The 22,806-nt window shown below is 42.6% G+C and overlaps 1 protein-coding gene across 5 annotated transcripts; it reads right to left on the bottom strand.

Annotated features, from left to right (window-relative positions):
- Positions 1 to 81: 81 nt before the first annotated feature.
- Positions 82 to 22,650, bottom strand: EIF4ENIF1 (eukaryotic translation initiation factor 4E nuclear import factor 1). Of its 5 annotated transcripts, none has more exons than XM_034068239.1 (19): positions 22,526 to 22,650; positions 21,452 to 21,575; positions 18,153 to 18,226; positions 17,251 to 17,378; positions 16,417 to 16,712; positions 15,602 to 15,803; positions 14,172 to 14,347; positions 11,548 to 11,683; positions 11,028 to 11,207; positions 8,921 to 9,150; positions 7,414 to 7,482; positions 6,861 to 7,044; positions 6,299 to 6,378; positions 5,808 to 5,947; positions 5,545 to 5,629; positions 4,399 to 4,531; positions 2,885 to 3,229; positions 2,492 to 2,656; positions 82 to 1,970 (listed from the first exon to the last, which is right to left on the bottom strand). In XM_034068239.1, exons 1-19 carry the CDS (start codon positions 22,582 to 22,584, stop codon positions 1,744 to 1,746), a joined length of 3,033 nt encoding a protein of 1,010 aa, XP_033924130.1. In that variant the 5' UTR covers positions 22,585 to 22,650; the 3' UTR covers positions 82 to 1,743. The 5 variants fall into 5 exon arrangements, with proteins under 5 accessions (XP_033924130.1, XP_033924132.1, XP_033924131.1 ...); XM_034068241.1 differs by having other exon boundaries at positions 2,885 to 2,947; positions 7,414 to 7,485; XM_034068240.1 differs by having other exon boundaries at positions 2,885 to 3,166; positions 7,414 to 7,485.
- Between the last annotated feature and the right edge of the window lie 156 nt (positions 22,651 to 22,806).

A 22,806-nucleotide genomic window follows, 5' to 3' on the forward strand; every position in this document is an offset into this window, starting at 1 on the left:
CTCTGCAGATTCAGCTCCAACAATGCTAAAAACTCAACCAACACATTGACATAATTTAGTTCAAGAGCAGTAGATACAGAGAGCTGGTAGAATCAACTTTATTTACAGAAAGTTACTGGGAAAGTGTCGAGTTAAAAAAGTATGAAAACAATCTTACAAGGACAAGCTGGTGATTGCATGTTTTACACAGATTGTTTTAGGAACAACTGCTAGGAGTATATGGGTGACCCCCAACAGATTCCACACTGAAGATTTCAGCTTGCTATTTCTGTACAACATTGTCTCTGCCAGACTGAAACAAACCCACCACAGCATGCTGGCAATTGGTATAATACAGGCAAGTGATTCTTCCCCCCACCCCCCGCCCCACTGCTGGTTTTGCATTCAGTGAGACCTAAGAAAGAGCAAGTCTGTGAGAATTCTGGGTTTGCTTTCACCTTTTAAAGAGCACACAGGCCTACGCTAAAGAGAGGACATGACAGCAGGACTAGACTCAACACAAGTGAGACAGTGACATGAGGAGCCATGCAGAAGGATGGAAGAGAACATTTAACTGTTCAAGGAAAGTGAAACAGGCTTAAAAGGAACATAGTATTTTAAAACCAAATATACACAGTAAGATCACAAAACTACCCCATCCTCCCCCTTTCAAGCCACAGAACAAGACTCCAAGGAAGTTTCACAGTAACTGCATCAGTAGATGCACACTAGACTGAAGACAGTTCTTGGGACTCTCTTCCCTACACAGAGCTGGAGGCAGCACAGAGCATACCACAGATATGACTTAGGAGTTGAAGGGTGAGGATTCAAAGGCTCCATTTTGATGACCTTTAATAACAGGTTTGAAAGATTAAAAAAAGGAATATACTGCAGCTAAACAAGGATCAGCACCAGCCCTCTTGAAAGAGCCATGACCAGCAGGTACCTACAGCCTCCATGGCAGACTGAAGATCTGACTTTCATCATTACTATACCAAGTTCCATCATCACGGCTGTTTGAAGACTAAGCAATTCTTTGATTTGGTGGCAGGAGTCACACACACAAGGAGTCAGACCTCTGTTACAGACAGCAAGATGTGGGCTTTTTTTGACACTTCAGCTACACTGAGTGCACAGTATGTGACATAAGAATGTGATGGGGAGGCCCAAAGGAGATGAGCAGCAAGAAAAGGCAAAGCAACTTTATCCTGTTCACTCACACTTAAGATATGCAACTTTAATCTTAAAGTAAGTCCCACACACACAATGGAGAAAGATCCAAACCATAGGCACAACTAAAGCTCAACTGTTATCAGCTACTCTTATGTACAGCTGTATAGATTCAAAAAGGCTAGTCTATGTGTATATATACAAAAGATTGTTTATACACAAGTCTGTACACAAGGGTCTATACATTTAGTTTTCTGCAGGAGGAACCAATAGCTGCTACCTCTACACTAGAGAATATCAGCACTTCATTCACATATCTTACAAAAAGAAAAATAGACACTTCCAGGATTAAACTGGCTTTGTCTTGCATCTAAATTTCTTCAGGCTTCACTATTCAAGCCATAATGGATCCTTTAGTCTTGATGCAGACATGAGACCAGGACAGGTGCCATGTGCTTTAGTCTCTTGAAAAGAAATTTTGCACAGAGTGCTAAAAATAAAAAGCCCAAAAAAACCCAAACAGAGGTGAAGTCCTGACTATGGACATTTTATCCAATCTAAAGAATCACAAGTGTTCCACCCAGTGGTCACTGTTCACTGCCGGTATTCCAGTTCATCTACACTGATGACTTTGGATGGCATAGAAGGGAGAGGTTGCTGCAAGACATCGGAACCAAACCACTTTGCAAGGCCAATGGGAGAGCCACTCCTCTGGCTGGGGCGATGGTCGAGCTGTGTGTGCCCATGAGATAACCCAGTCCGAGGCAGCACGTTTTGGGGGGTTGTTTGTGCACCAGCGGGTGATCCCTGTGCTCCAGTGCCTGTGAAATGTAAAGCTATTAGAGGTGGAGTAATGTTCACCCAACACTAAAGATCTGGCCTAGAGCAATCACCTGATAAGGCACATGAGTCAAACATTGCTTGCACTCATGCTATTCGTCCTGGGAACTCTGGGCTGTGCATGTTTCTTATTAACACTTCCATAAACTGCCCAACACTGCTAGTCTGGGACAGAATAATGCAGGTTTTAACTGGAAGGCCAGAAGCAAGTAGCATCTTATTTTAGATTGGGCAAGAGGCCTCTCACCCAGCAATGAAGACTGCACACAAGCTGCAAAAGGCAGATATTAGTCATAAAATGTACCTTGAAACTTAATGCCTCACTTGGACCTGCTGGCAAAAGCCTGCTGTCACCAAAACTGCTCCAGTATCCACACAACAGAAGTCATTATGAGTATCTGAATTAAAGTAGCTTCAAAGTATACTCAAAAAGGGCAACAAGTATAGCATCTGGGGAAGGCCAGTCAGTGTTCTAGTGCCCTTACTCTTATGTTTAGCCTACCTGATCGTTGTAGCTGCTGTTGCATCATTGCTAGCTGCAAAGGTGTCCCAGACCGTGGATTTAAGATGTGATGGCTTGCTGTTGGTAGTGGGTAAAAAGGTTGGCCAAGGATGGGAGTAGATATTCCCTGCAAGTGAGACAGGTCTACTCCAGGTGGAAGCATACCTGTTGAAGAAGAGTGAGGAAATGCTTTACCCCATAAGCATTAGGAATTAAAGCAAACCAAGCATTTATATATTTAGATGGGTTGGAATTTATGGCCTGGTTTTAAAGGTAAGTTTTGATGTAAGAAATATGACCAGTAATGAGTTTCAATTTTTGCTGTTCCTAACAAAATCAGTCTTACAGAGAAGATGCATTAGCCTAAGGGGGAAAATAGTAAGTATGAATTACCTGCTTGCAGCAGAGGAAGATGTTGTGGATGAACCCCCTGTGCCAGCATTCTCTGGACCAATCCTGGATGCAGTTGATGAGCAGGTCGTACGATCGGTACATGGGGAACAAGGGGTACTTGATGAACAGGACGAAGAAAAGGGCCTCCTGGTACTGGGGAGGCCATTGTAGGAGTCTTCCTACCAGCTGATTTAGGCCTGTAGTCTTGCTCTTTGGTGCAACGATTTGCTTGGGTAAGAGGTGTGGAACATGCAGAGCGCTGCAGTGCGGGTAGTTTGGTACCTAAGGTGGGCAAAGTTTCTTGATCTGCATTCTCCACAGAACTAGACAGTAGGTTATCTGTAGCTAGAATTGAATACAACTATTATAGTCCACAGCTAGGGATGACCCCTAATGAAAATTAAGCTAATGACTGGATTTGATAGCTAGATTCCAGGACTAACTGAACTTGCATCATATATTAATAAGCATCGGTCTTTCCTGGATACTTTTGGCCAAATGATTTCAAAACAGTAATGAGAAGGAATGTTTCACAGAAACTCCTTGACAGCGAACTTAAATTAGGTCACAACAGGCAGTAACTCAACCTTTACTTTCTATTCTTTCTCAAAAGATTTTGAGCTGGCAGCATGGAAGAATCAGTCCTAAAGGCAACAGGAGGTACAAGGGATCCTCCCTAGACAGTATTATCATTTGCAGTATTGGCACAAATCTAGCCCAAAGTGGTTTTTCAGTTTAGATGTGTCTGGGGGTTAGCAGCAGCCTTTTATGTCTGACATCTGGTTATCTGCTTGGAACACTAAAGCATCACAAGAAGCTACTTCCACAGATCACCTAAACCAGTTAGGCAAGGCCTAAAATATCTTTGAGTCATCTGCTACCAGCTGAGGTAGGAGTAATAGTTGGAACACTAAAAGGAAAGAAGTCCACTCTGTAACAGGACCTTGAATTACCTCTGTGGTTACTAGTACTGAAGTAAAACACCATGGCAATTAGACATATCAGTCCTACAGGCTCAGGCAATTGGTATCAAGCATTTCCTTTTACTAGCCTCTTACATCAGTTAGAGTGACAAAATGCTGCCTTGATCTGCTACAGATCTCTGAAGAGCTTAACTGGTCTCAACTTTGATTGTAAGATATCTCAAGAGGGCTGTAAGTTGCCTGCATTCAGTGACTGGTGTGGAGGCATACAGAGCATTATTATTACTATGCTTGTTCATCAAAACCAATTGCAAAGAAACAGTTCTGGTCCAGGTCTTAGTGTCACCATCACTTACAAAATGACAGATAAGGGGGGGAAAAAATGGATTTAAACCCAACACTGCACTTGGAAGTGTACCCTTCTCCACAGTTCTAACTGTTCCTCTCATTAGAGGCTCATATCTCCACACCCTCCTCATTTCCACAAATGGGGAATGTCTAAATTTAGCCTGGGCGTATTATGTACTGCAGGTCTTTGATTCTATTCCAAATCTTTTTTTTATATATATTACTTTAAAGCCATTACAATACCTTCATTTGGCCTCTGATTTTCATCTTTACCATCACTGACTTTCATTTTCCCAGAAACTGGCTCCTCTCTGCTCTTTTCCTTGCTCTCATACATCTTGCGAATCACCGAGGTAGGTGTGAAGGAAGGAGACAGCTGCAGAGAACATAGTAAGAAGCAGCACCTTTACTCAGTGCTCATTATCTAGGCCACACTTAGTTGTGGGTGGACACCAATTCTAGCACATCCTTCCCATTTCAAGCTGTTTTCAATCAGCCACTGTGTGCCCACAAATTTTACTTCACCTCACTCCGTATCTTCATTTTATGGTTTAAGCACTTCAGCTTTTTGCAGAAGTCCAATATCTTTATTGAAACCAGCAGATGCTTGCCAAGTTAAATGCACATTTAACAGGCTTGAAAAAAACCAACCCAGATGAGCTGTATTTTAAATTACAGCTGTTTCCTCCTTGCTACTCGTTCATAACAGCAACAGATCCTACAGAGCTGCCTTACCTGTATGAGCTCAGGGCTGATAGAGCTGCAGAAAACTATTGCCCATTCAGTTACAGAGCATCTGTGGGAGCCAGTCATTTGGAATAAAAACAGAAGTGCTTATTTGATTTAGCAGCTGAGTCTGTTAGTCCTGAGCTGCAAGCAAGTACTTGACTGATCAAATTTAGATCAAAGCAACATTCTACACAGTACTGAAGGCAGCAAGGTCACAGCTTGGCTTTGAGATTTTATTTGTTTTCAAAGCAACCCTGAAGCTCTCAAGTAATATTTCAACTTCAGACACTTTGGATCAGTCTCTTCATACAACTGTTCTCTAAAGTAGCTAATGGCTTTCAGAAACTGTCTTCTGAAAGCTTAAGTACCAAAACAGAATGCCCGAGTTTTCAGTTTTCTTCCTTTTGTTTCAGAAGATGCAATATTAACAGTGCTTCTTCAGTCTTAGAAGAGATAGTGCTCAGAGAAAGCCATTTTCCAAAGTGAAGACATTAAGCACGGAGTATAATTTGTTCTTGGATCATGCAGCCATTGATACAATCATATTCACGTTGTATCTCTATGGCCTCCCTTCCTCTTATCAATTTACTATCATTATAATCTAGTTACTGCAGACACTTTTACAGCTTTCCCTGCAATCCTCATGCATTAGGTACTAACCATGCTAGTGATGGATGCTGCAGGGGCTGGAGAAGATGCATTCCCTCTGTGTCCAGGGGCAGGTGACTTAGTCACTCGCTGCTGCCTGTTAAGGGAGAGGAAGTTAGTAAGCAGCAGCTCTACTCTTGGCACAGAATGATATGCAGGATTGCTGAGAACCAATACAAGCTTGAGTGACTAGTACTAATAGCTAGTGAAAAATAATACCCACATTAAAAATCAGTTGACAGCGATCCCCTTACATTTTGCAGCCAGATACTCACCTGTTTCTGTAGCCATCTCTGCTTTTGTCCATTTGTGGTTTGCCAAAGCCATGCTGATAGAAGTTTGCTGCCTGTATGGCTAAGTCATGTGGTAATGCCAGTCCCTCCAATGCAGCCTGCTGTATTTCCAAGGGACTCATCTGAAGTAGAATTGTATAAAACACACAAATAAAAGATTGTATTTGGTTGAGCATTTTTGAACACACTGAAGATTTACTGCTGTAACTACTTCTGGCTTCAAAGTGTCAGCCCACCAACAGCCATCTGTTTTATTGACAGACAATGAGGTCTCAAAGAAATCTTCCACTGAAGATACTAAGATGGGTCCAACTGCAATGAGGTTTTGAAACTGTACCAGATTACTTGCACCCTCACACTCAGTGAACTTAAATAAGCACAAACATCTGAATGCATCAGTTATGTATGTGTTTCAGAAGTTAGTTCTAGACCATACAATATAAAAAGATGAAGCAAAAACCATTTGATCTAACCTGTGAAGCAACTGGACTCATGGGCTTCCTTACACCTGGAAATGGATCACCAAGCAATTGCTGAGAACCTTGTCCAAAACCTAAGGAACATTCAACAGTTGTATTTGAAAGGACTAACAGTTTCTTTCATTAATATATAACATACATCCTTAAGTTCAACAATTCCATTTCATTAAGGATTCCTTGGGAAGGCTCTCAGTTCATCCCTTTAAATCTACAGACAGCTTAATTTCTTCCTTGTCACTAGGCTGGAGAGCTACAGGGAAGCTACAAGTAGTGCTTTGCAATACAAATGGATAAGCAGTCCCTGAGAATTACCTTCTTATACTGTAACTGCACATTACTCCACACCAATATTTACTGTGAGGTCCAGTTGATCCATCATAGACATCTATATTGTTTTGGAGATTAATTTAACACTAGAGATTAATACATAAAAAGGCATCTTGCACTCAGGAGGCAGACATTGACCTAGCTGCCCACCAAGTGCCAGAAATCTATTATTCTGTAAATTATTCTTTAAAAAAAAAAAAAAAAAAAGCTGTTTTTCAACCAGTCTCACCAATGGGTGAAGATATTCTATGGCGCAGGTAATCTGCAGAAGCAGCTCGAGTTGGAAACACAGGTGGGATAGGGGGAGAAGGTGCTCTTTGTGTCAGTAAAGAGGATGCAGGCTCCAAACCACCTATGAGGCCACTTAAGACATTTGATGAAGCAGGTCTGGTAATGGGTGGACCAAGAAGTTCCTAGGAATAAGCAATGAAAAAACATTGAGTATGATCAATTTATACAAATGAGCTTGTTTCACTACACTACAGGCTATTTATAGCAAGTTGAAGAGACAAGGTGGACTTGTACAACTAGATACACCAATTCTGGACTGCCCTTAAAATTAGGCACTTAGCCAGGTTTTTCAAGTTGTAATCATGGGAAATAGCACAACAATCAAATTTCTACTGAACTAGTAACTAGTTCTCTCCCTGTAGAGAGTCATGTCTGACTACTGACCCCATAACTGCCTTAAATACCTTAGGTTCAAATAATTCATTTTCTTCTCATGGTGGATATACTTTGAAGTAATCCCCCCTCCACTGCTGCCCCCCCCCAAGAAGTACCTGCAGAATATTCTTTGATAGAGGCTGGCCTGGTATCTCTGGAGGTGACATGAGGTGGCTCTCAAGGCTCTGCTAAGAAAATGAACACATAGTAAACCAGCTATGGATTGTCTCTTGATGCATTTGTTGCATCTGCATTGGCCTCAGTAACAGAAACAATTTCCCTTGTTCTGGTAGAACCATCATTTATGCATCAGTCAAATAAAATTCCAGCAAAGTTAAGGGATGAGCTGGCTCACAGATCTTTCCTAGCTAAGAAAATGCCTAGTGCTAGATTGCACACACGTAGTTGAACGTGCAGTAATCAAGTTTCAGATATATGTATCTATATAATTGTGTAAATTGGAGATGAAGCTTTGGGCCAAGTGGTCACTTGAAACTACAGAAACACCCTTTGGTTCATGCATATTAATTTTTTAAGCTGCATTTCTATGCATCAAAATTACATGTCTATGTAAAGTGATGTCAGAAACTAACATCTTGACTTAAGTGGGAAATTGCAAGTTCTTCACAAGGCAAGTTTACATTCTTCACTATCTTTTAATGAAGTGGAATGAAGCTGAAAGGCCTTGTGTTGAGTTCAGCAGGAAAAAGCTTGCTCTGTTGTTAGATTTGTTATATGGTGCCAGTAGCAGCAATTGGTGGCTTCAGAGTCAAGCATACTGTTTAGGTACTAAGTGGCAGGATGAAACCTTACACTGGAACCTCTTCCAGTCTAAAGCTCAGTATTGTCTTTTGTTTAATATTAACCTTACAGGTAACAGATACTGAGTTTAGTTTTATTTTGGTGCAAACAGTTTTAAAATCCAAGTTAAGAAATATTAGAATGTGCACTGACATACCTCTATTAAAACAGAGGTCACTAAAGCAAGACACCCAAGCTTCAGTTGTTAGCTGTAACCATACTACAAGCATTTTAAGAAATGCCTTTCAATAACCAACACTAAGGCAACCACTAAACTAACACCAGCGAGTCTCCCATGAAGAGCAGATTGATGCCTGTTATACAGACAGTACCTTTTCTACAGATGCACTTGGTTTTATTAAGTAAGGTTCAGACAGGATGAGTTCAAGTGTAGGAGAATGTTAGTTATCAGTGTCCTATAGAGAAGATTCAACTTTTCTGTAATACAAGATTTTTTGGGGGACAAGTATTTATAGTTTTCAAGTCCAGGTATTAATCCTTTGAATTTGATATCCACACAAGTCCACTTGCAAAGTGGCAATCAGACCGCTCACATAATATTAATGTTCTGGGACTTTTAGAAACTTAACATGAAATCAAACCCTGTGAACTCTAAACTGAAACACACTTAATTTGATTAACTAGAAGGACCAAAGCACTTCCCTTCCCCTCCAAGCAACAATATTCTAAATGTAAGCCTACATTTAATATCATGCTGCTGTATCCAGTCCTGGCTCACATTATCAGAAGGGTCATGTAAGGGATTTCCAGTTCATAACCTGTCTTAGCACAGTTCAGGAGAGCCAGGTGTCTGCTACTTACATTGACTTTCGGCTGTGAAGGTAGAGTCCCACTTGCCTTCATACTGCTGACCAGTTTATTAAACGCAGTCATGTCTCCATCTTTCTTGATCTGTCTGGAGCCAGCGACATTCAATGATTCTTCCATTTGCTCTGCCATAAATGGAGTAGCAATTTTTCCCTCCTGATCTACTTTCAGACCTTTTAGCCCAGCTTCAACTTCTTCCACTGAAAGTACAACTCCTGAATGTGCTGAGAAAGAGGAGAAAGAGCAATAAATCATAGTTCTTCTCATGCAGGTCTTGAATACAAATTGTTTGAAAACAAGGAACAAAAAAACTTATCTTCTGATATTCTTACTGGCTGTCAAACCATGTCTGACTATTCATCTGACAACTCTGTTCATTTTCAGTTGAGAAAGCTCCATTTACCTTATACTTAAGGAAAGACAGTGTGTTAAGCTGTCTGAAGCCATCATAAGTAGAGAGAATACATACCTGGAGTATTTAAATACTTTGGAGACTCAGTTACACACATTGTTTGCTGTGTGTAAGTTTGAAGTAGATTTTTCTTTCTGAGAAGTTAAAGCCACAATAGTAAGATTTCACTGGCATAACCAGAGTAAGGTACAAGTGTTATTAAGCTGTACTTTTTCCTCTGGGTATGCATATATAGGTATCTATCAGCACCTGACATCAAGGCTAGATGTGCCTTATGGACCAGCTAACATAAATCACAAGGGATGACACCTTAAGAGAAAAGGAAGAAGAGACAGGAGCATGCCATGGGTTGCTGTAGCAGATGTTGGCCCAAAGAAATAAGATTTACTGGAAATTTGGGCAAGAAGGTGGAGAAAAGAAGCAATGATGCAGACATGCAGCATGGAACATGAGGAAAAATATGATGTTGGTGAAGAAAAATTGACCTGAAACCTCCACAACACTTGAAGAACTGTACAGCGCTTTAGGGGAATACAGAACCCACATCAGGTACTTTTGAGTGAAGGAAGCTTCCCCAATGTTTTATTTGCTCATCCTTTGTTTGTGAGGATCAAAGCTTAAAAAGCTTTTAGTAGGGAAGTCAGATTAAGCAGAACACAGAAGACTCGTGCTTCCATTTAAGTCAAGTTATGAAAAAGTCCTCCACGTGTTAGCTGACATTCCATAGTTCCAGACTGGATGCTTATAAATATTTACAGTGCTTGGTTGCTTTCCTTCCTAGTGACACACATCAGAGCACCACTTTTTGTTCAGTCCAGTTTACATGGCAATACATGCTGCTTGCCAGAAGGAAGCAATTCAGAATTAGATCTTTGCAATTTCAAAGAACACATGCATTTTGTACCCTCCATGCATGCTATGGGCCCAAACATGCAAATTCCTAACTTGGAGATGCCTTTGAATATTAAGTTTCAAGTCAGCCCTGAATTCTGTTTCAAGCAGCTGATCATAGCAAAAGTGAATCCTAATAGACCACGTTCCCCAGAATCCTGTGATTCTGGCCAGGCTGACATAACTAAGGCAAATCTCATATTAATTAATGCAGTCATCAGTGAGCACAGACACTCTATTTCAAGTGGCAGCAAGTCTAGAGAAGTTCAAGTTTACAGCATGCACCTGAAAAAACTGACATCCTCAACCCACTGTTCATCTTCTCAGATACTGATACTTGATGAACCACATTGATCCAATGCTTGCAAGAATGACCTGCACTGAAGTTTTGGTAGATCCATTATAGACACTTGCAAGAATGACTTACACCAAGGTTTTGGTAAACCCAGAGTTCAAATGCCACAGTTTCAGAGCTGACATTACAGTTCTCCAATGTGAAAATGTAAATGACATGAACAAAGCTGGAAACTCAGATCAAGACTTACATCATCTTAACTTATGATTATTAACGGCCAATAAGGCAGTCTGATAGAGTCCTGATGTCATCCTGTGAGTAGGATGAAAAGAATCAGGGATGAATCTCACAACTGAGATCTGTTGAATATTGGGTTTCCAGTAGTGTAAGTAAACCTATAGTACTTCCTACTCCTGGACTTAGCAGTAGAAGTTTCCAGAATACCAAGCTTCTTGCCTTGAGATACTGCATCACCAGAACTTGACAATATCTGAGGCACTTACTGCTCTCTCTAAGCTTTTCCTTGTTGGCTGAAAGACTTGAGAGAAGAGGTTTTAAGTCCACTTTGGCTTTCTGTAGCATTTCTAGGATGTCCACTTTGTTTTCAGAGTGGTCTTCCAATGGAATGGGAGCAAAGTAGTTTCCAGAGTTCTGGCCAGGGGACAGAATGGCTTGCTCTAGACCTGAAACAGCAAAACCAGGAGCACTGCGACATCAGTTTACCAACCCAATGTCTCAAGATGAACACACGCTGGCAACCAACTTCAGTAGGGCACTGACAAGTTATGCCTTGCACCCCTTGCCTGAGATCAGCTGGAAAGTCATCAGAAAAGTCATTAAAAAGCATGAGAAGAACAATTGTTAAAATTTACAAGCTGCTTACTCTAAGAGTTTCACGAGGAACATCAAGTGCTTAAACTGGGAGAATTCACTGTCCTAAAGCTCCATCTGCTATGTTTTTATTGAACCAGTAGGAAGGTATATAGAAGGAGGGTATGTGACCCTGCACTGTCCCAGTCTTACCTGCCAGCCTCTCCAGTTCCTCATGTGGTGTAGATCTCAAGCTGCTTGACCGACTTCCAGAGCGACTCGGATTAGAAAACCACCTGCTGAACCTGCTGGCAGACACCGAGCCTTCCCCAAGCACATCCTCTATCATCTAGATCAGGGAGGGAAAAAGATAATCTTTTTCGAAGCAAGATCAGAACATTTGAGAAGCTTTACTGTGCAATCAGGATTATTCTCCTACAGGTAACTTGATGCTGTTCCAAAAGTTTCAAAGCTTTGAACCGCCTTTTTTTCCTTCCAAGCAGTTACATAGCATAACCCATCACACATCTTTTATTTGTGCCAGATATTTGAGAGTAAAACTGTAACTGAACCAGTATAATCAGGGCATCCAAAGACCACTAAGTACACCATTCCAAAATGGATGTGCTCAAAAAGAGACACTTGCCACAACAACGAGAACGAATTATAACAATGAGTAATTCTGGAAGTCAGATGGCTCAGGACTCATCTCTGTAGCTGTATAGGAAGAGTTCTCTGAGCCATTGGATTTTCTGTAATCGTGATTCAATTTAGTTCCTGCACTGCTCAAGGACTGGAATGAAGTACAAAGACTTGCAAGCAGCCCAGAAGGGGTCAGAGAAGGCCAACAGCTAGGGGCTACTTGCTTGCACTTCACACACTGAACCATTCTGGGAATAAGAAGGCTGCATTCTTCAAGTCCATGGAGTCTGCATCAGCAGCAGCTAGCACCTTCTGCCTCCCAGCAGAACTGAGGTCACTAAGCAGCACTTCACAGTCTGTCAGAAGTCATTATAGTTTATAGCAACTGTTCACTTCTTTGGCTTACAAGTACTTAAAACCTAGCACATTATAAAAGTGAACTCAAACTAAAGCTTCTCCTACCTTGCATCCAGTTAAAAGCCTGCTCAATAGGCACCATGCAGCACATTTCCTTCTAGGAAAAAAAAAAGAACAGCTTCCTTCTGCCAGAGAAGCTGTCTGCTCTGAAACATGAGGCACTCAACACTACTTACAACAGCAAAACCAAGATAGAATTCATCCATTTGGTTTTGACTCTTTGACATGTTAGACGAATTAAGACAGCCAAGTCAGAAAACGTACAAATCTGTTGCAACACTTGTCACAGACACATCACCAACACAAAAAAAAGAGCATGACAATATGCTCTGGCTAGTGTGACTCAATTGTTTGACAGATACCTGCCTACTAAAGTTTCATTAACAGGTATTTTGTGACTTGTGAAGTCCCCACTTTTGAAAGGGGACACCATCTTGCTGATACACTGAAAATGAGATTGTCAATTCTAAGGACACAATTTATATCTCCTATGGGGAAACAAAATTCTTCACTATATATTTGTCAAATAACTGCCACCATATGAACCTTTTTTAATACAAGCAGCTTTTTCACTTTAAAGACTATGTAAGGCTTCCATTTTTTTTAAACCATAACATTTCTAAGCTGTATCAGATCAGTGTCTTTGCTATCAGGATACAATTTAAAAAACAAAACACATTTACTTTTTTGTAATACTAAGCTTTTTACCCAAGTTCCACCTACTAATCAGTTATACCATCTGGAACAGTCAAGAATAGCTTTTCCTCCTAGTGCTGGAAAGGTCAGAACAGAATCAGTCTGTCAGTTAGGCCTATGCTTAGTCAGTCCTTGCTGGACCTGCTTTGCTCTTCTTGTGGTGAAAACAAAAAAATACATAGGGAAAACCAAACAGACTGGTTACAGCTTTCACACTAAAAAGTTAACACCAACCATTCACAATGACCCCTAGAGATAAAGTGTTCAAGAACTGCACACTATCAACTAAGTACCAGAAATCCAATCAAATCATGGCTGCAGCTAAAAATCCACACTGGAAAACACTTACGGTGTTTCAGTCTTATTCATGGTCTTGCTACTAGTTCCTAAGTACCAGTAGCGTTCCACCTATGACTTACCTACACAGAGTATCACATGAATAACATCGTTTAAACATGCTTTTGACTGAATCAAGACACCATGTTTGTTTTCCTAACTTTGTAGTAATAGCTTGCAATAATGAACTGACCACAACACAGAGGTTTAAGTAGTACAGATTCAAGCCCTTTCAGACACACATCATTTCAACCACATTACTGGTACCAATAAGAACACCACTATATGTCAATGACAATAGTTGTCAGGTGTCTTCAGGCTTACAGCCTCCAAGGAAGCTTGAACATCCTATTTGCTGTGATTCCCAAACTTAGATGCAAAAGGTTGCTTTGAGCTATACTGAATTTGTACACTGAACCTTCTCTCAACATATCTATAATGCTTCCGAAGAAGATTCCTGCAGGATGCTATTTTGAGTCTTCAAGCAGTGATCAAAGAAAGGACAAATAATCAACTAGTTTGCCTCATACACCTTCTTTGGAGACAGAACCAGTCCCAGGATTAACACTTCAAAGTAACATCCTAAGATTCCAAATCTAAATCTCTACAAGCTCATCTTAAATTTACACACCACATAAAGCAACTTCCACAAAGCAACAAGTTCTAGCTTTCACTGAGCACAGCAACAGCAAAAATGCTTCTCATTAATACAGCCAGTCTTAAAAAAAAAAACAAACAACCCTCACCGAAGCCAGGCCAGGAACACTTTTATCCAAGTTAAAGAACTCATTGAAGTCAAACTCTCCTGGAGCTGGTTCTTGTAAAACAGCTTCCCTAGGAACTTCTTGATCTGCTGGCGTTTCATTGGCAAGGACAGTTTGCACTTCATCCTCTTCTGCCACTCCACCATTGCATTCTATCCCTTAAAAAGATAAAAAAAAACCCCAAGTGATTGCTGAGTTACTGAACTTCACTGTTTCCAGAGGGAACAGTGCCTTAACAGTCAATGCATTTGACTAGGAATTAGAAGCATAGGCCCAATCTACCCACCTATGTGATACTTCACCAGTTGCATTGTGCTGGTTGAAGTCTGCCACAACAGAAACTTGCACCCCTTAAAATTCCTAGCACAGAGCTTCTGGTCTTTAATTAAGACCATCTACTTCAAGAAAATAACAAATGCCATTGAATCATGTGTAAATAACTGCATCCCGATCATCCCAGGAAGCATGAAGAACAGGACAGATGTTATGTCACACCAAGCAGAGAGAGCTGCTGCAGTAAGTTAAGAGCTGTTGCTGTTTTTCCATCAAGAATCCTTTAGCAGCAGCTGCCTTCTTCCTAGAGAGCAGATTCCCCAAGAACTGGTACTTGACATAAATTCTTGTTATTGCCTACACACGACAAATACTGCTCCTCCTCCTCCAGCAGGAGTAAGTCCCATGTCATTTTGAAGACTCAAACTTGCATGGGTGCTGTAAAAGCTGTGACAATTACAAACCTAGCATGCTTGAAACTGTACTACATCTCAGTTAAGTGAATACACAACTAAACCTGAACTCCTCAGGTTCAGGTTGTCCACCTGCAGAATTTCTAGCATTACAAAGTCATTTCTCTTGCCTCAGAGAAGTTTATACTACAGCTTTGCAGTGGTACTAATAATTGTAGACTTGAAGTCCAATGACAGCAGACAAATTCAGATAGTCTCCACATTCAGCTTTAAGCTACATTTCTGCCAGCTGTAGGTCCAACTCCGTGTTTCCAATGATACTATTGCTATCAGGAGAAATATTTGAAGTATCTCAGGGTACTAGCTTAGTTTAAACCAAGCCTTTAGCACCCAGCAAGATACAAATATGAACAAGACCCTTTAAATAGCCTACAGATCCCTTGTATCACTCAACACCCATACAAAGTTTCTTCCCAGTCTCTCAGTCCTGCCTTTCTTTGAGAAAAAATAGCCTTTTACCACTTAAAGGTACTTTCAATCTGAAAGATTACTTATGGGCCTTACATCTTCTGCTTCAGGATGACCAAAAGCTTAAGCGCAAGTTTACGATAAAGGCTGGTAAGCTGCGTTACTCTTTACACTTGCCTGACCTGTAACAGTCACCTCTACATCCAGCAACATGCTACAGCAGCAGACAAGCAAAGCTCTTGTCAGAGCTGCCATTACCTTCTTTCAGTGAGGCCGTGCGTCGTCTCGTGCGTTTTCTACCTTTGTGATCTTCCTCCAAAATTTTATCATCAAAGCCTGTGAGCTCAATGGTTTCAGACTGACTTGTAGGACCAGCAGAGAACCACTCGGGTTCCTCTTCAGTGTACGAGTCATTCCTCCTTCGCTCCCCAAAGACACGTTTGCTGTCGCCAAACTCCCTCTGAAATGGGATGGTAAAAATATTAACCATAAGATGCTGTTTCACAAGATTTTTCCCTGACCTCAAGCGACAACCTTTTGACACCATTCTGTTTTTCTTTTCTAAACACAGTTAATACACATACTCCACATGCTCAGTAAGCTTTTCAATGTTAACTGTTACAGTTGAATTTCTACTTCATTACACTGAAGGCTACTGGTCTGCATCCTAAGAGTTAGGCTAGTGGTTCCTCCTTTAAAAGGAAAACAAATACCTGAAAGCATGGAAAGCTTCCATCTGCTGAGGTTAAAGATGACCCCTTACTGACAACTGCTGGGTTAAGAACTACAAGTGAACTATTAGACTTCTTAATATCTTGCTATTAAGTCTACCACAGGCCAGGTGTGTGAAACACACAGTATTAAACACATGCCAATTAAGCAGTCTAAAGGACTCAAACTTATTCTGAAGCACTGAGTGCTCACCCTTTACACTATAAGGGTGCTTTTAAGAAGAAATGGCCTGCTTGTGTGCCACACAGCTACTGCATGCAATCAGCCTGCCTCCGTTGCTTTTAGAGCAAAGTGTCCAAAACCTCTGATTTAACATACAGCCACGAAAAGAGAGAACAAACCCTGAAGCGTTTGTCTTTGTAGTCCCTCTCTCGATCTCGGTCTCTTGCATCTCTAGAGTCACGTATGTCCTTATCACCACTCCGGTGGTCTTTGTCAAAGTTACGAGAAGAGATTATTCTTCCACTGCCAATCCTACGGCCCCCAATAACACGGACACCATCATTCTCCTTTTCTAATGGGCTTCCCGAGCGCCGTGAGCTAACAGCTGCTGTTACATGACAGCCACCTCCAAAGCTTCGCCTTTGTGGGCTTAGGACTACATCCAAGTCATCTTCTTTCACTCGCTCCCTTGGATCTACAAGTCCAAGACAAGACAAAAAGCACTGAAATTTAATGTATAAGCAAATACAAGCTAGCTCTTTGTGTAATAACCTTCTGTTCTACAGCCTCACTGCTATGGCAGAGCTTTTTGAAGGAAAACACTCAGGACTTAATTTTGCAAAGCTAATCTAGGCAAGACCACATGAAGTGCAGAGGGGAAAAATAATTACATCTATAGTTGGACACTGAGGAATCATTGCAGTCTCCTAGGAAGTCCGTTTTCCTACTACAGACCTAAGTACTTAGTCTTGAACAGTAGAACAATTGCACCCAGCATCTGCATTATTGCAGTGTATTTACTATCATATCACAAGAATAGTAGGATATAATAACTTACTGCTATTGAAGTTTGTTCTTAGATAAGTCACCAGAAACTACAGCCAGGGCAACCAAGATTGTCTTGACTCTTATTTCATGCAATCAAACAATTAGAGATGCTGTTGTACCAAAAGAAAGGTTTTGCCAATGGCCTATGCTCAGGTTTGAGTCTTGCGCTCTAAGAATGCACTTACCCACTATCCTACGCATAAGAGAAGTCCGATCTGAATCCAAATCTTTTTTAAAGCTTTCCACTGGTGAAGCTCTTCCTGACGTTGGATATAAAGATGCATGCCACTTCTCTGGATCCCACACCCCATCACTGTGAAAATAAAATCACAGGGCTGTTTGCTACCTTGGAGTCTAGTAGATAGCTCCTAACACTGCTGCTGGAAACCTAAAATTTACTGACTAGCAATCTGTACAAGTGAAACAGCTTTCATACCCAGCTTCTACATCTCTGCCCTACTACACTTTATTACCTCATACATGGTATTCTGGATCCCTTCTGTAGCAGTAAGGAAGTATAATACCCAGAATCGTATCAGAAAGTGAACAACATGTGATATGGTGAAGTTTGCTTGGTACACTGAAAAACTAACAAGTAGATCATAGAATTGTACATTGTCATTTCTCATTAAGAAAATGTTACCTCAATCTCATACTGAACCCAAAAAGTAAAGATATTGCTGTTCAGCAAATTAAGAAACAAGCCAAGAACATTCTCACCTTCATTTTTAAATGAGGTACTGTCAACATGGGAGAGTAACCCATCAAGCAAGTCAGCTTGTTGCAACATGACCTAGTTGGTCTGTGCTATACACCCATCTATATTATTGGTAGCTGTCCTACGGGTCTTAAGACTTGCGTTGTGTTAAGTTATTTTCTGCTGGATCTCATAATCTCTGTTCAAAACACAGAATTCCAAGGTAGGGCATTAAGCCTTTCCTAGCAGACTAGTACCTCTGGAAACGCTGTCATACACTAAACTTAGGTATCTTGCATGAGCATAAGTGCACTTAGTGAAGAATTTTTTGCAATTTCAGCTTTTATTTTGAAAGAAATGTATATAATTTTTGCATAATCATTACAATACCTGTCATATTTTTCAGAAAGACAAGAAGGTCTTTGCTTAGAGTAGGGACGCTCTTTAATATCCAGCAGTTCCTCCTACAAAAGAAGGCAACAAGTTAGTTTCAGTTCTCACCCAGACAAGTTTCAAGTGACAAAATTTGTTCTAGACTGCCTGCTCAATGTAGTGTTTTAATTTGACAACCCAGGTTTCCCAATATGTCATTTCACTTCCTGTGAAATGCCACACTGCAAAGCTGACATTAGACACAAGTTTATTTTTCAGTTCTTCTAGCAGCGGCCACTGAGCAAATACTTATTTGAAGGACTAAACCTCCCTAGGTCAAGTTCAGTCCTTCAAAGGCTGTTTGCATCATATATGTTAACCTATTCACTTCCCTGGACAATCTGGCTTATAGGTATTGCTAGCATCATTGCTAGTGGAGCAAGTAAGTTCAATGAAATCAGTATTGCTATGCTCAATACTATATGAGTTGCAGCAGGTAAAGAAAAGCATTACCACAATACCAGTTACTAATGTAGATCTGGAAATTCCAGACAAGCTTGCCATTTCTGACTACCACCCATTCCAAGATACATAAGTGTATGCTATACAATTACCCACTCTACCCAACACCAAATCAATGCTGATTACTCCAGTTTTCCCACTTTCCACCAGCTTTCAAATACAGTCTGTAGTTTACTATTGCACACTCCTGAGCAGTTAGCCATTTGAGGCAGAGTAGTAATCAATCTACATCCTCACTGCAGTCTGCTCCATTTAAAAAGCATTATTAATGGTGTGATTATCGATGTTTTGATTCATCATTGAACTTGGCTGCAGTTGGGATGCACATTTCTAATTAAAAACTTACTCATTCTCCCTAGATTACCTTTCTTCAATCTGCCTCACTCCCAACTGTACTGAAGTGATTCAGAACTGTGCAGATATCAGTGGGCAGCTGGAAGGATAAAGAGATCCAAAGAGCAGACACCACTTATCAACCAAACTGAAGAAGAAAGTCTCTTTACCTTTTTCCAAATAACACAATAATGTCTAGAGCTTTCACATCATTATCCTTACATTATTAAAATCAGCTAGGTGAGCTTGATACTTGAAAGTTTCCAAATGGCAGCTTGGTAGCCAAAGATCTTAATACACACACACATATATATACATACAACCAAGCATCACCCTGTACTAGTCTTCAGCAAAAAAAGGGAGGGAGACTGCTCTCTCTGCCCACAGCTTCCCAAAATAAACCAGTGTTGTAATAAGTGCATCAGGCTACGATAGTATTACAAGCATTAACAGCACTGTCCATCACTAAACTTGAAATTGCCTGTTTTGTTGGCCACGAGAGGGAGTCCATAGACCCTCCATCAGATCCTACTGCAATTCTTCCATTGGAGTGAGGAAAATTTGTTACTCTGCTTTAGCTCATTAGCTGTGCACCCCTGGAGCAACAGCACCAAAAGAACCAGAAAAGACACAGCTTGGACTATAGAACACCTCTCATATTAGAGGATATTAATGCTGGCACTTCCAGGGTGTTTTGGGGCTATTTTTGTTAATTCACACACCAGTACTTTTAAGCTGATAGGGGAAAAATCATGTTTTATTGAAACAGTCCAGAAGGATTCCCACAAGCTAATTGTTTTTCTACTGGTATTAAAGAAGATAAAGGAAATCAGTCCCCTTTCGAAATCAGCAGCACATGTCCTAAACCAGTGTTCCTCCCATCCCTAATCAATAGGAAACTGGATCACATGAGAGTGCTTTACAACATCATTACCTGAGCCCCTCAAACCAGCTGCATCTCAAATATTACTTGTGAAATAAAAAACACCCACCAAACACAAAACAGAAAAACAAGACCAAAAAAAGCCCCAAACATGATGCAAGATCTTTTAACACAGATTTATTTCTGGTGTTTGATTTTAGACTCCTTGGGAACCAACAGATAAACAAGACTACATGTCTTCTGGCACTAGTTCTGCCACTTTATCCTTATCAGAAACAATACATACTAAACTAACAAAAGTGAAGCTACAAATGCACAGGTTTCAGCATACAGTTACCACCAGCACTAGGTGAATACTGCTTAAAAAAAGTAAACAGGATATGAAGCTGCATTCAGTTACTAGTCTTGAGAGGAGCTAGGTAGGATTGAACTAGCACAGATACCACTTCTCCAGCACTGGAAGCTTAAAGACAACTCTAAAGTGAAGGAGAGGAGCTAACTGAATAACAAGGCCTGAGCAATAGGGTATTTCACATCTTAGAGGTGTACATCTTCTCTAAGAAGTTACAGTTAGAAAGCCATGCTACTCCCACATAAGCTGCATCAAATCCAAATCACTGTTTGCTATTGATGTCTAGTCAAAATAAGCCAGCCCTACTATCTTGACAGAACAGAGACACAGTGATAAGTTCTTCTTCTTTTGAAAACCACCTGCTAGGAAGCTAACAGCTCAGAATTCCTCAAGATAACACACTCAGGAACAGTACAGTCTCACCCTGTTCCACACTTCAGGCCATTTGTTGCAAAGTATCTTAATTGATTTCCACAAAGCACCTGTTCCCACAGCTTTCAGCAATGGGAAAATCAGCCTCCATTAACAACTGCTTCTAAAGGCAAGTTTCAGCAGTGGGACCAAAAGCTCAAACCAGATTTAAACCTGATATATACATTCAAACACACAGCACACTTAGTATTGAAAGCATCCTTGTTTACAAGTTACTCAGTTATTGCTTTTCCATACATGTATGTATTTAGGTACCACAGCTATACAAAAGCACCAGTGTTGAAGTTCTAATGCTAAGCATTAGTTGGAATTGTAAGTGCTTAGGCTTCTAGCACCCAAACATGAGCAATTTTAATACTACAAAAGCCATCTTAGCAAACAAATTAAAGATGATAAAATCTAGTGTGCTATACATTCCAAGGAAGTGGCATCTACCCCTATCAACCTCTTAAAGGAATACTGCTGAAAACTAACCAGAACTATGAAACCCAAGTCTTGAGCAAGCTGGCAGAACAACTCACTCCAGCCTCTACCATAATCTCCCCAGCATATGCTGCAAGGTGCTCAGATACTGAAAAACAGTGGGAATCAAAAGTGTATCAAGGACAGGACTGACACAGCCACCTCCATTTAACAAGTTACACATCCTACACCAGCTCACAAATCCCAATCCAGGCAAAGGCCTTCCTGCTTTCTCCTTAGTGCTTACCTCCCGTAGAACCTGCACCTCCTCCCACTACTTCTGTGACCAAGAGCTACATGCACAACTCACAGAAGGAAGGGGAGAGAGCCCACCTTTGTGTAGCGATGCGGGTACTTTGTTGTAATTCTATTCAGCTCCAGGAACGCATCACCATTTTCAGTCTCTGTTAGGCCTCCTCTTCTATCCATGATTACTTCAAAGCCTCTGACCACGGACCTAATTAAAACAAAACCAAGCCGTCAGATTTTGAGGCATATATTTCCAGAGGGTGCCTCTTCCTTCCAGCCTATCTGGGACCTGGCTACACCAGATAAGGAACGCGTTTCCCAACACTGCCTTATTTCTGCCTGTAGCTTCCCCGCCCCAAACAAGCAGCTCCGGCTGAAGTGCCTGACCCGCTCCCGAAGCCCGGCCGGCCCGGCCCCGCGCCCGGATCGCAGCCCAGGTCCCCAACTTCTTTAGCACAACAAAGATCCTTCCGTGGGCACGACCGGGATAAACCCCGTCAGGGTCGAGGGAGCGGGGCCGCCGGGACACCCCCACCCCGCGTGGCGTGGCGGCGGGGGCAGCGCGGCCCGCGGCGGGGCCGAGGCCCCGTCCCAAAGCACCGGAGTGGGGCGGGAGGGTACGGACGGCGACGGGGCAGGTGACTCAGCGGATCCTCACCTGCACCGGCAGCCCCTCCCCGCCCCGGCGGTCGTACTCACCGCTCCGGCGGCGGGGCTCCCGACGGCGCTCCGCTGAAGGCCTTACAGCCGCCCGCGGCGGTTCCTGCTCCCGGCCACCGGCTCCGCTTCGCCCCTGCCCGCCCCCCCCCCCAGCGGCGCCCTGCACCGTGCTCAGACCCCCCCTTCACGCGCCACACGCGCCCCGGGCCAGCGCCGTCCCCCTCCCGCCTCCGCTGCGCGCGGCTCCGGCCCCTCCGCGCTGCCTCGCGCGCCCGCTCCCGATTCGCCCGACTCTGTCTCTCCTCAGCCGCCGTAACCGGGGCCTTCCGCTGCCCACCCCGCACCCCTTTAATGGCCCGCGCGCAGGCGCGGCGGCAGGCGCGCGCACCGGGGCTCCCCCGGGCGGCGCCTGACCGGGAAAGGCGGGAGGCGACGGGGCCGCGCTCTCCCCGTTGCCTGGCGGCTGCGTCCCCGCCGCCCGCCGGATCGCGCTCTCACCTTGCGAGCGCTGAGGTGGACGAGGAAAGGCTCGGGCTGCCCCAAGGGCCCGCAGGCATTCTCGGCGGGCAGCCCTGCGGGGGAGGCGGCCGCCGGGAGCAGCGGCGGCGGGACGTGGTGCGCGCCATGTGCCAGGCGCCGGGCACCGGGAGGCGGGTCCGGGTCCGGCCCCACAGCGGCCGTGTCCCCGCGCCGCCGCAGGCCCCCGCTCTGCGGAAAGCGCGGGGTGCGAAAAGGGCGGGAAGCGGCGGCTGCAGCGCGGGCCCCTCGGCGCAGGCGGG

Source organism: Melopsittacus undulatus, chromosome 12, assembly GCF_012275295.1.
Source record: "Melopsittacus undulatus isolate bMelUnd1 chromosome 12, bMelUnd1.mat.Z, whole genome shotgun sequence".
NCBI lineage: Eukaryota > Metazoa > Chordata > Aves > Psittaciformes > Psittaculidae > Melopsittacus > Melopsittacus undulatus.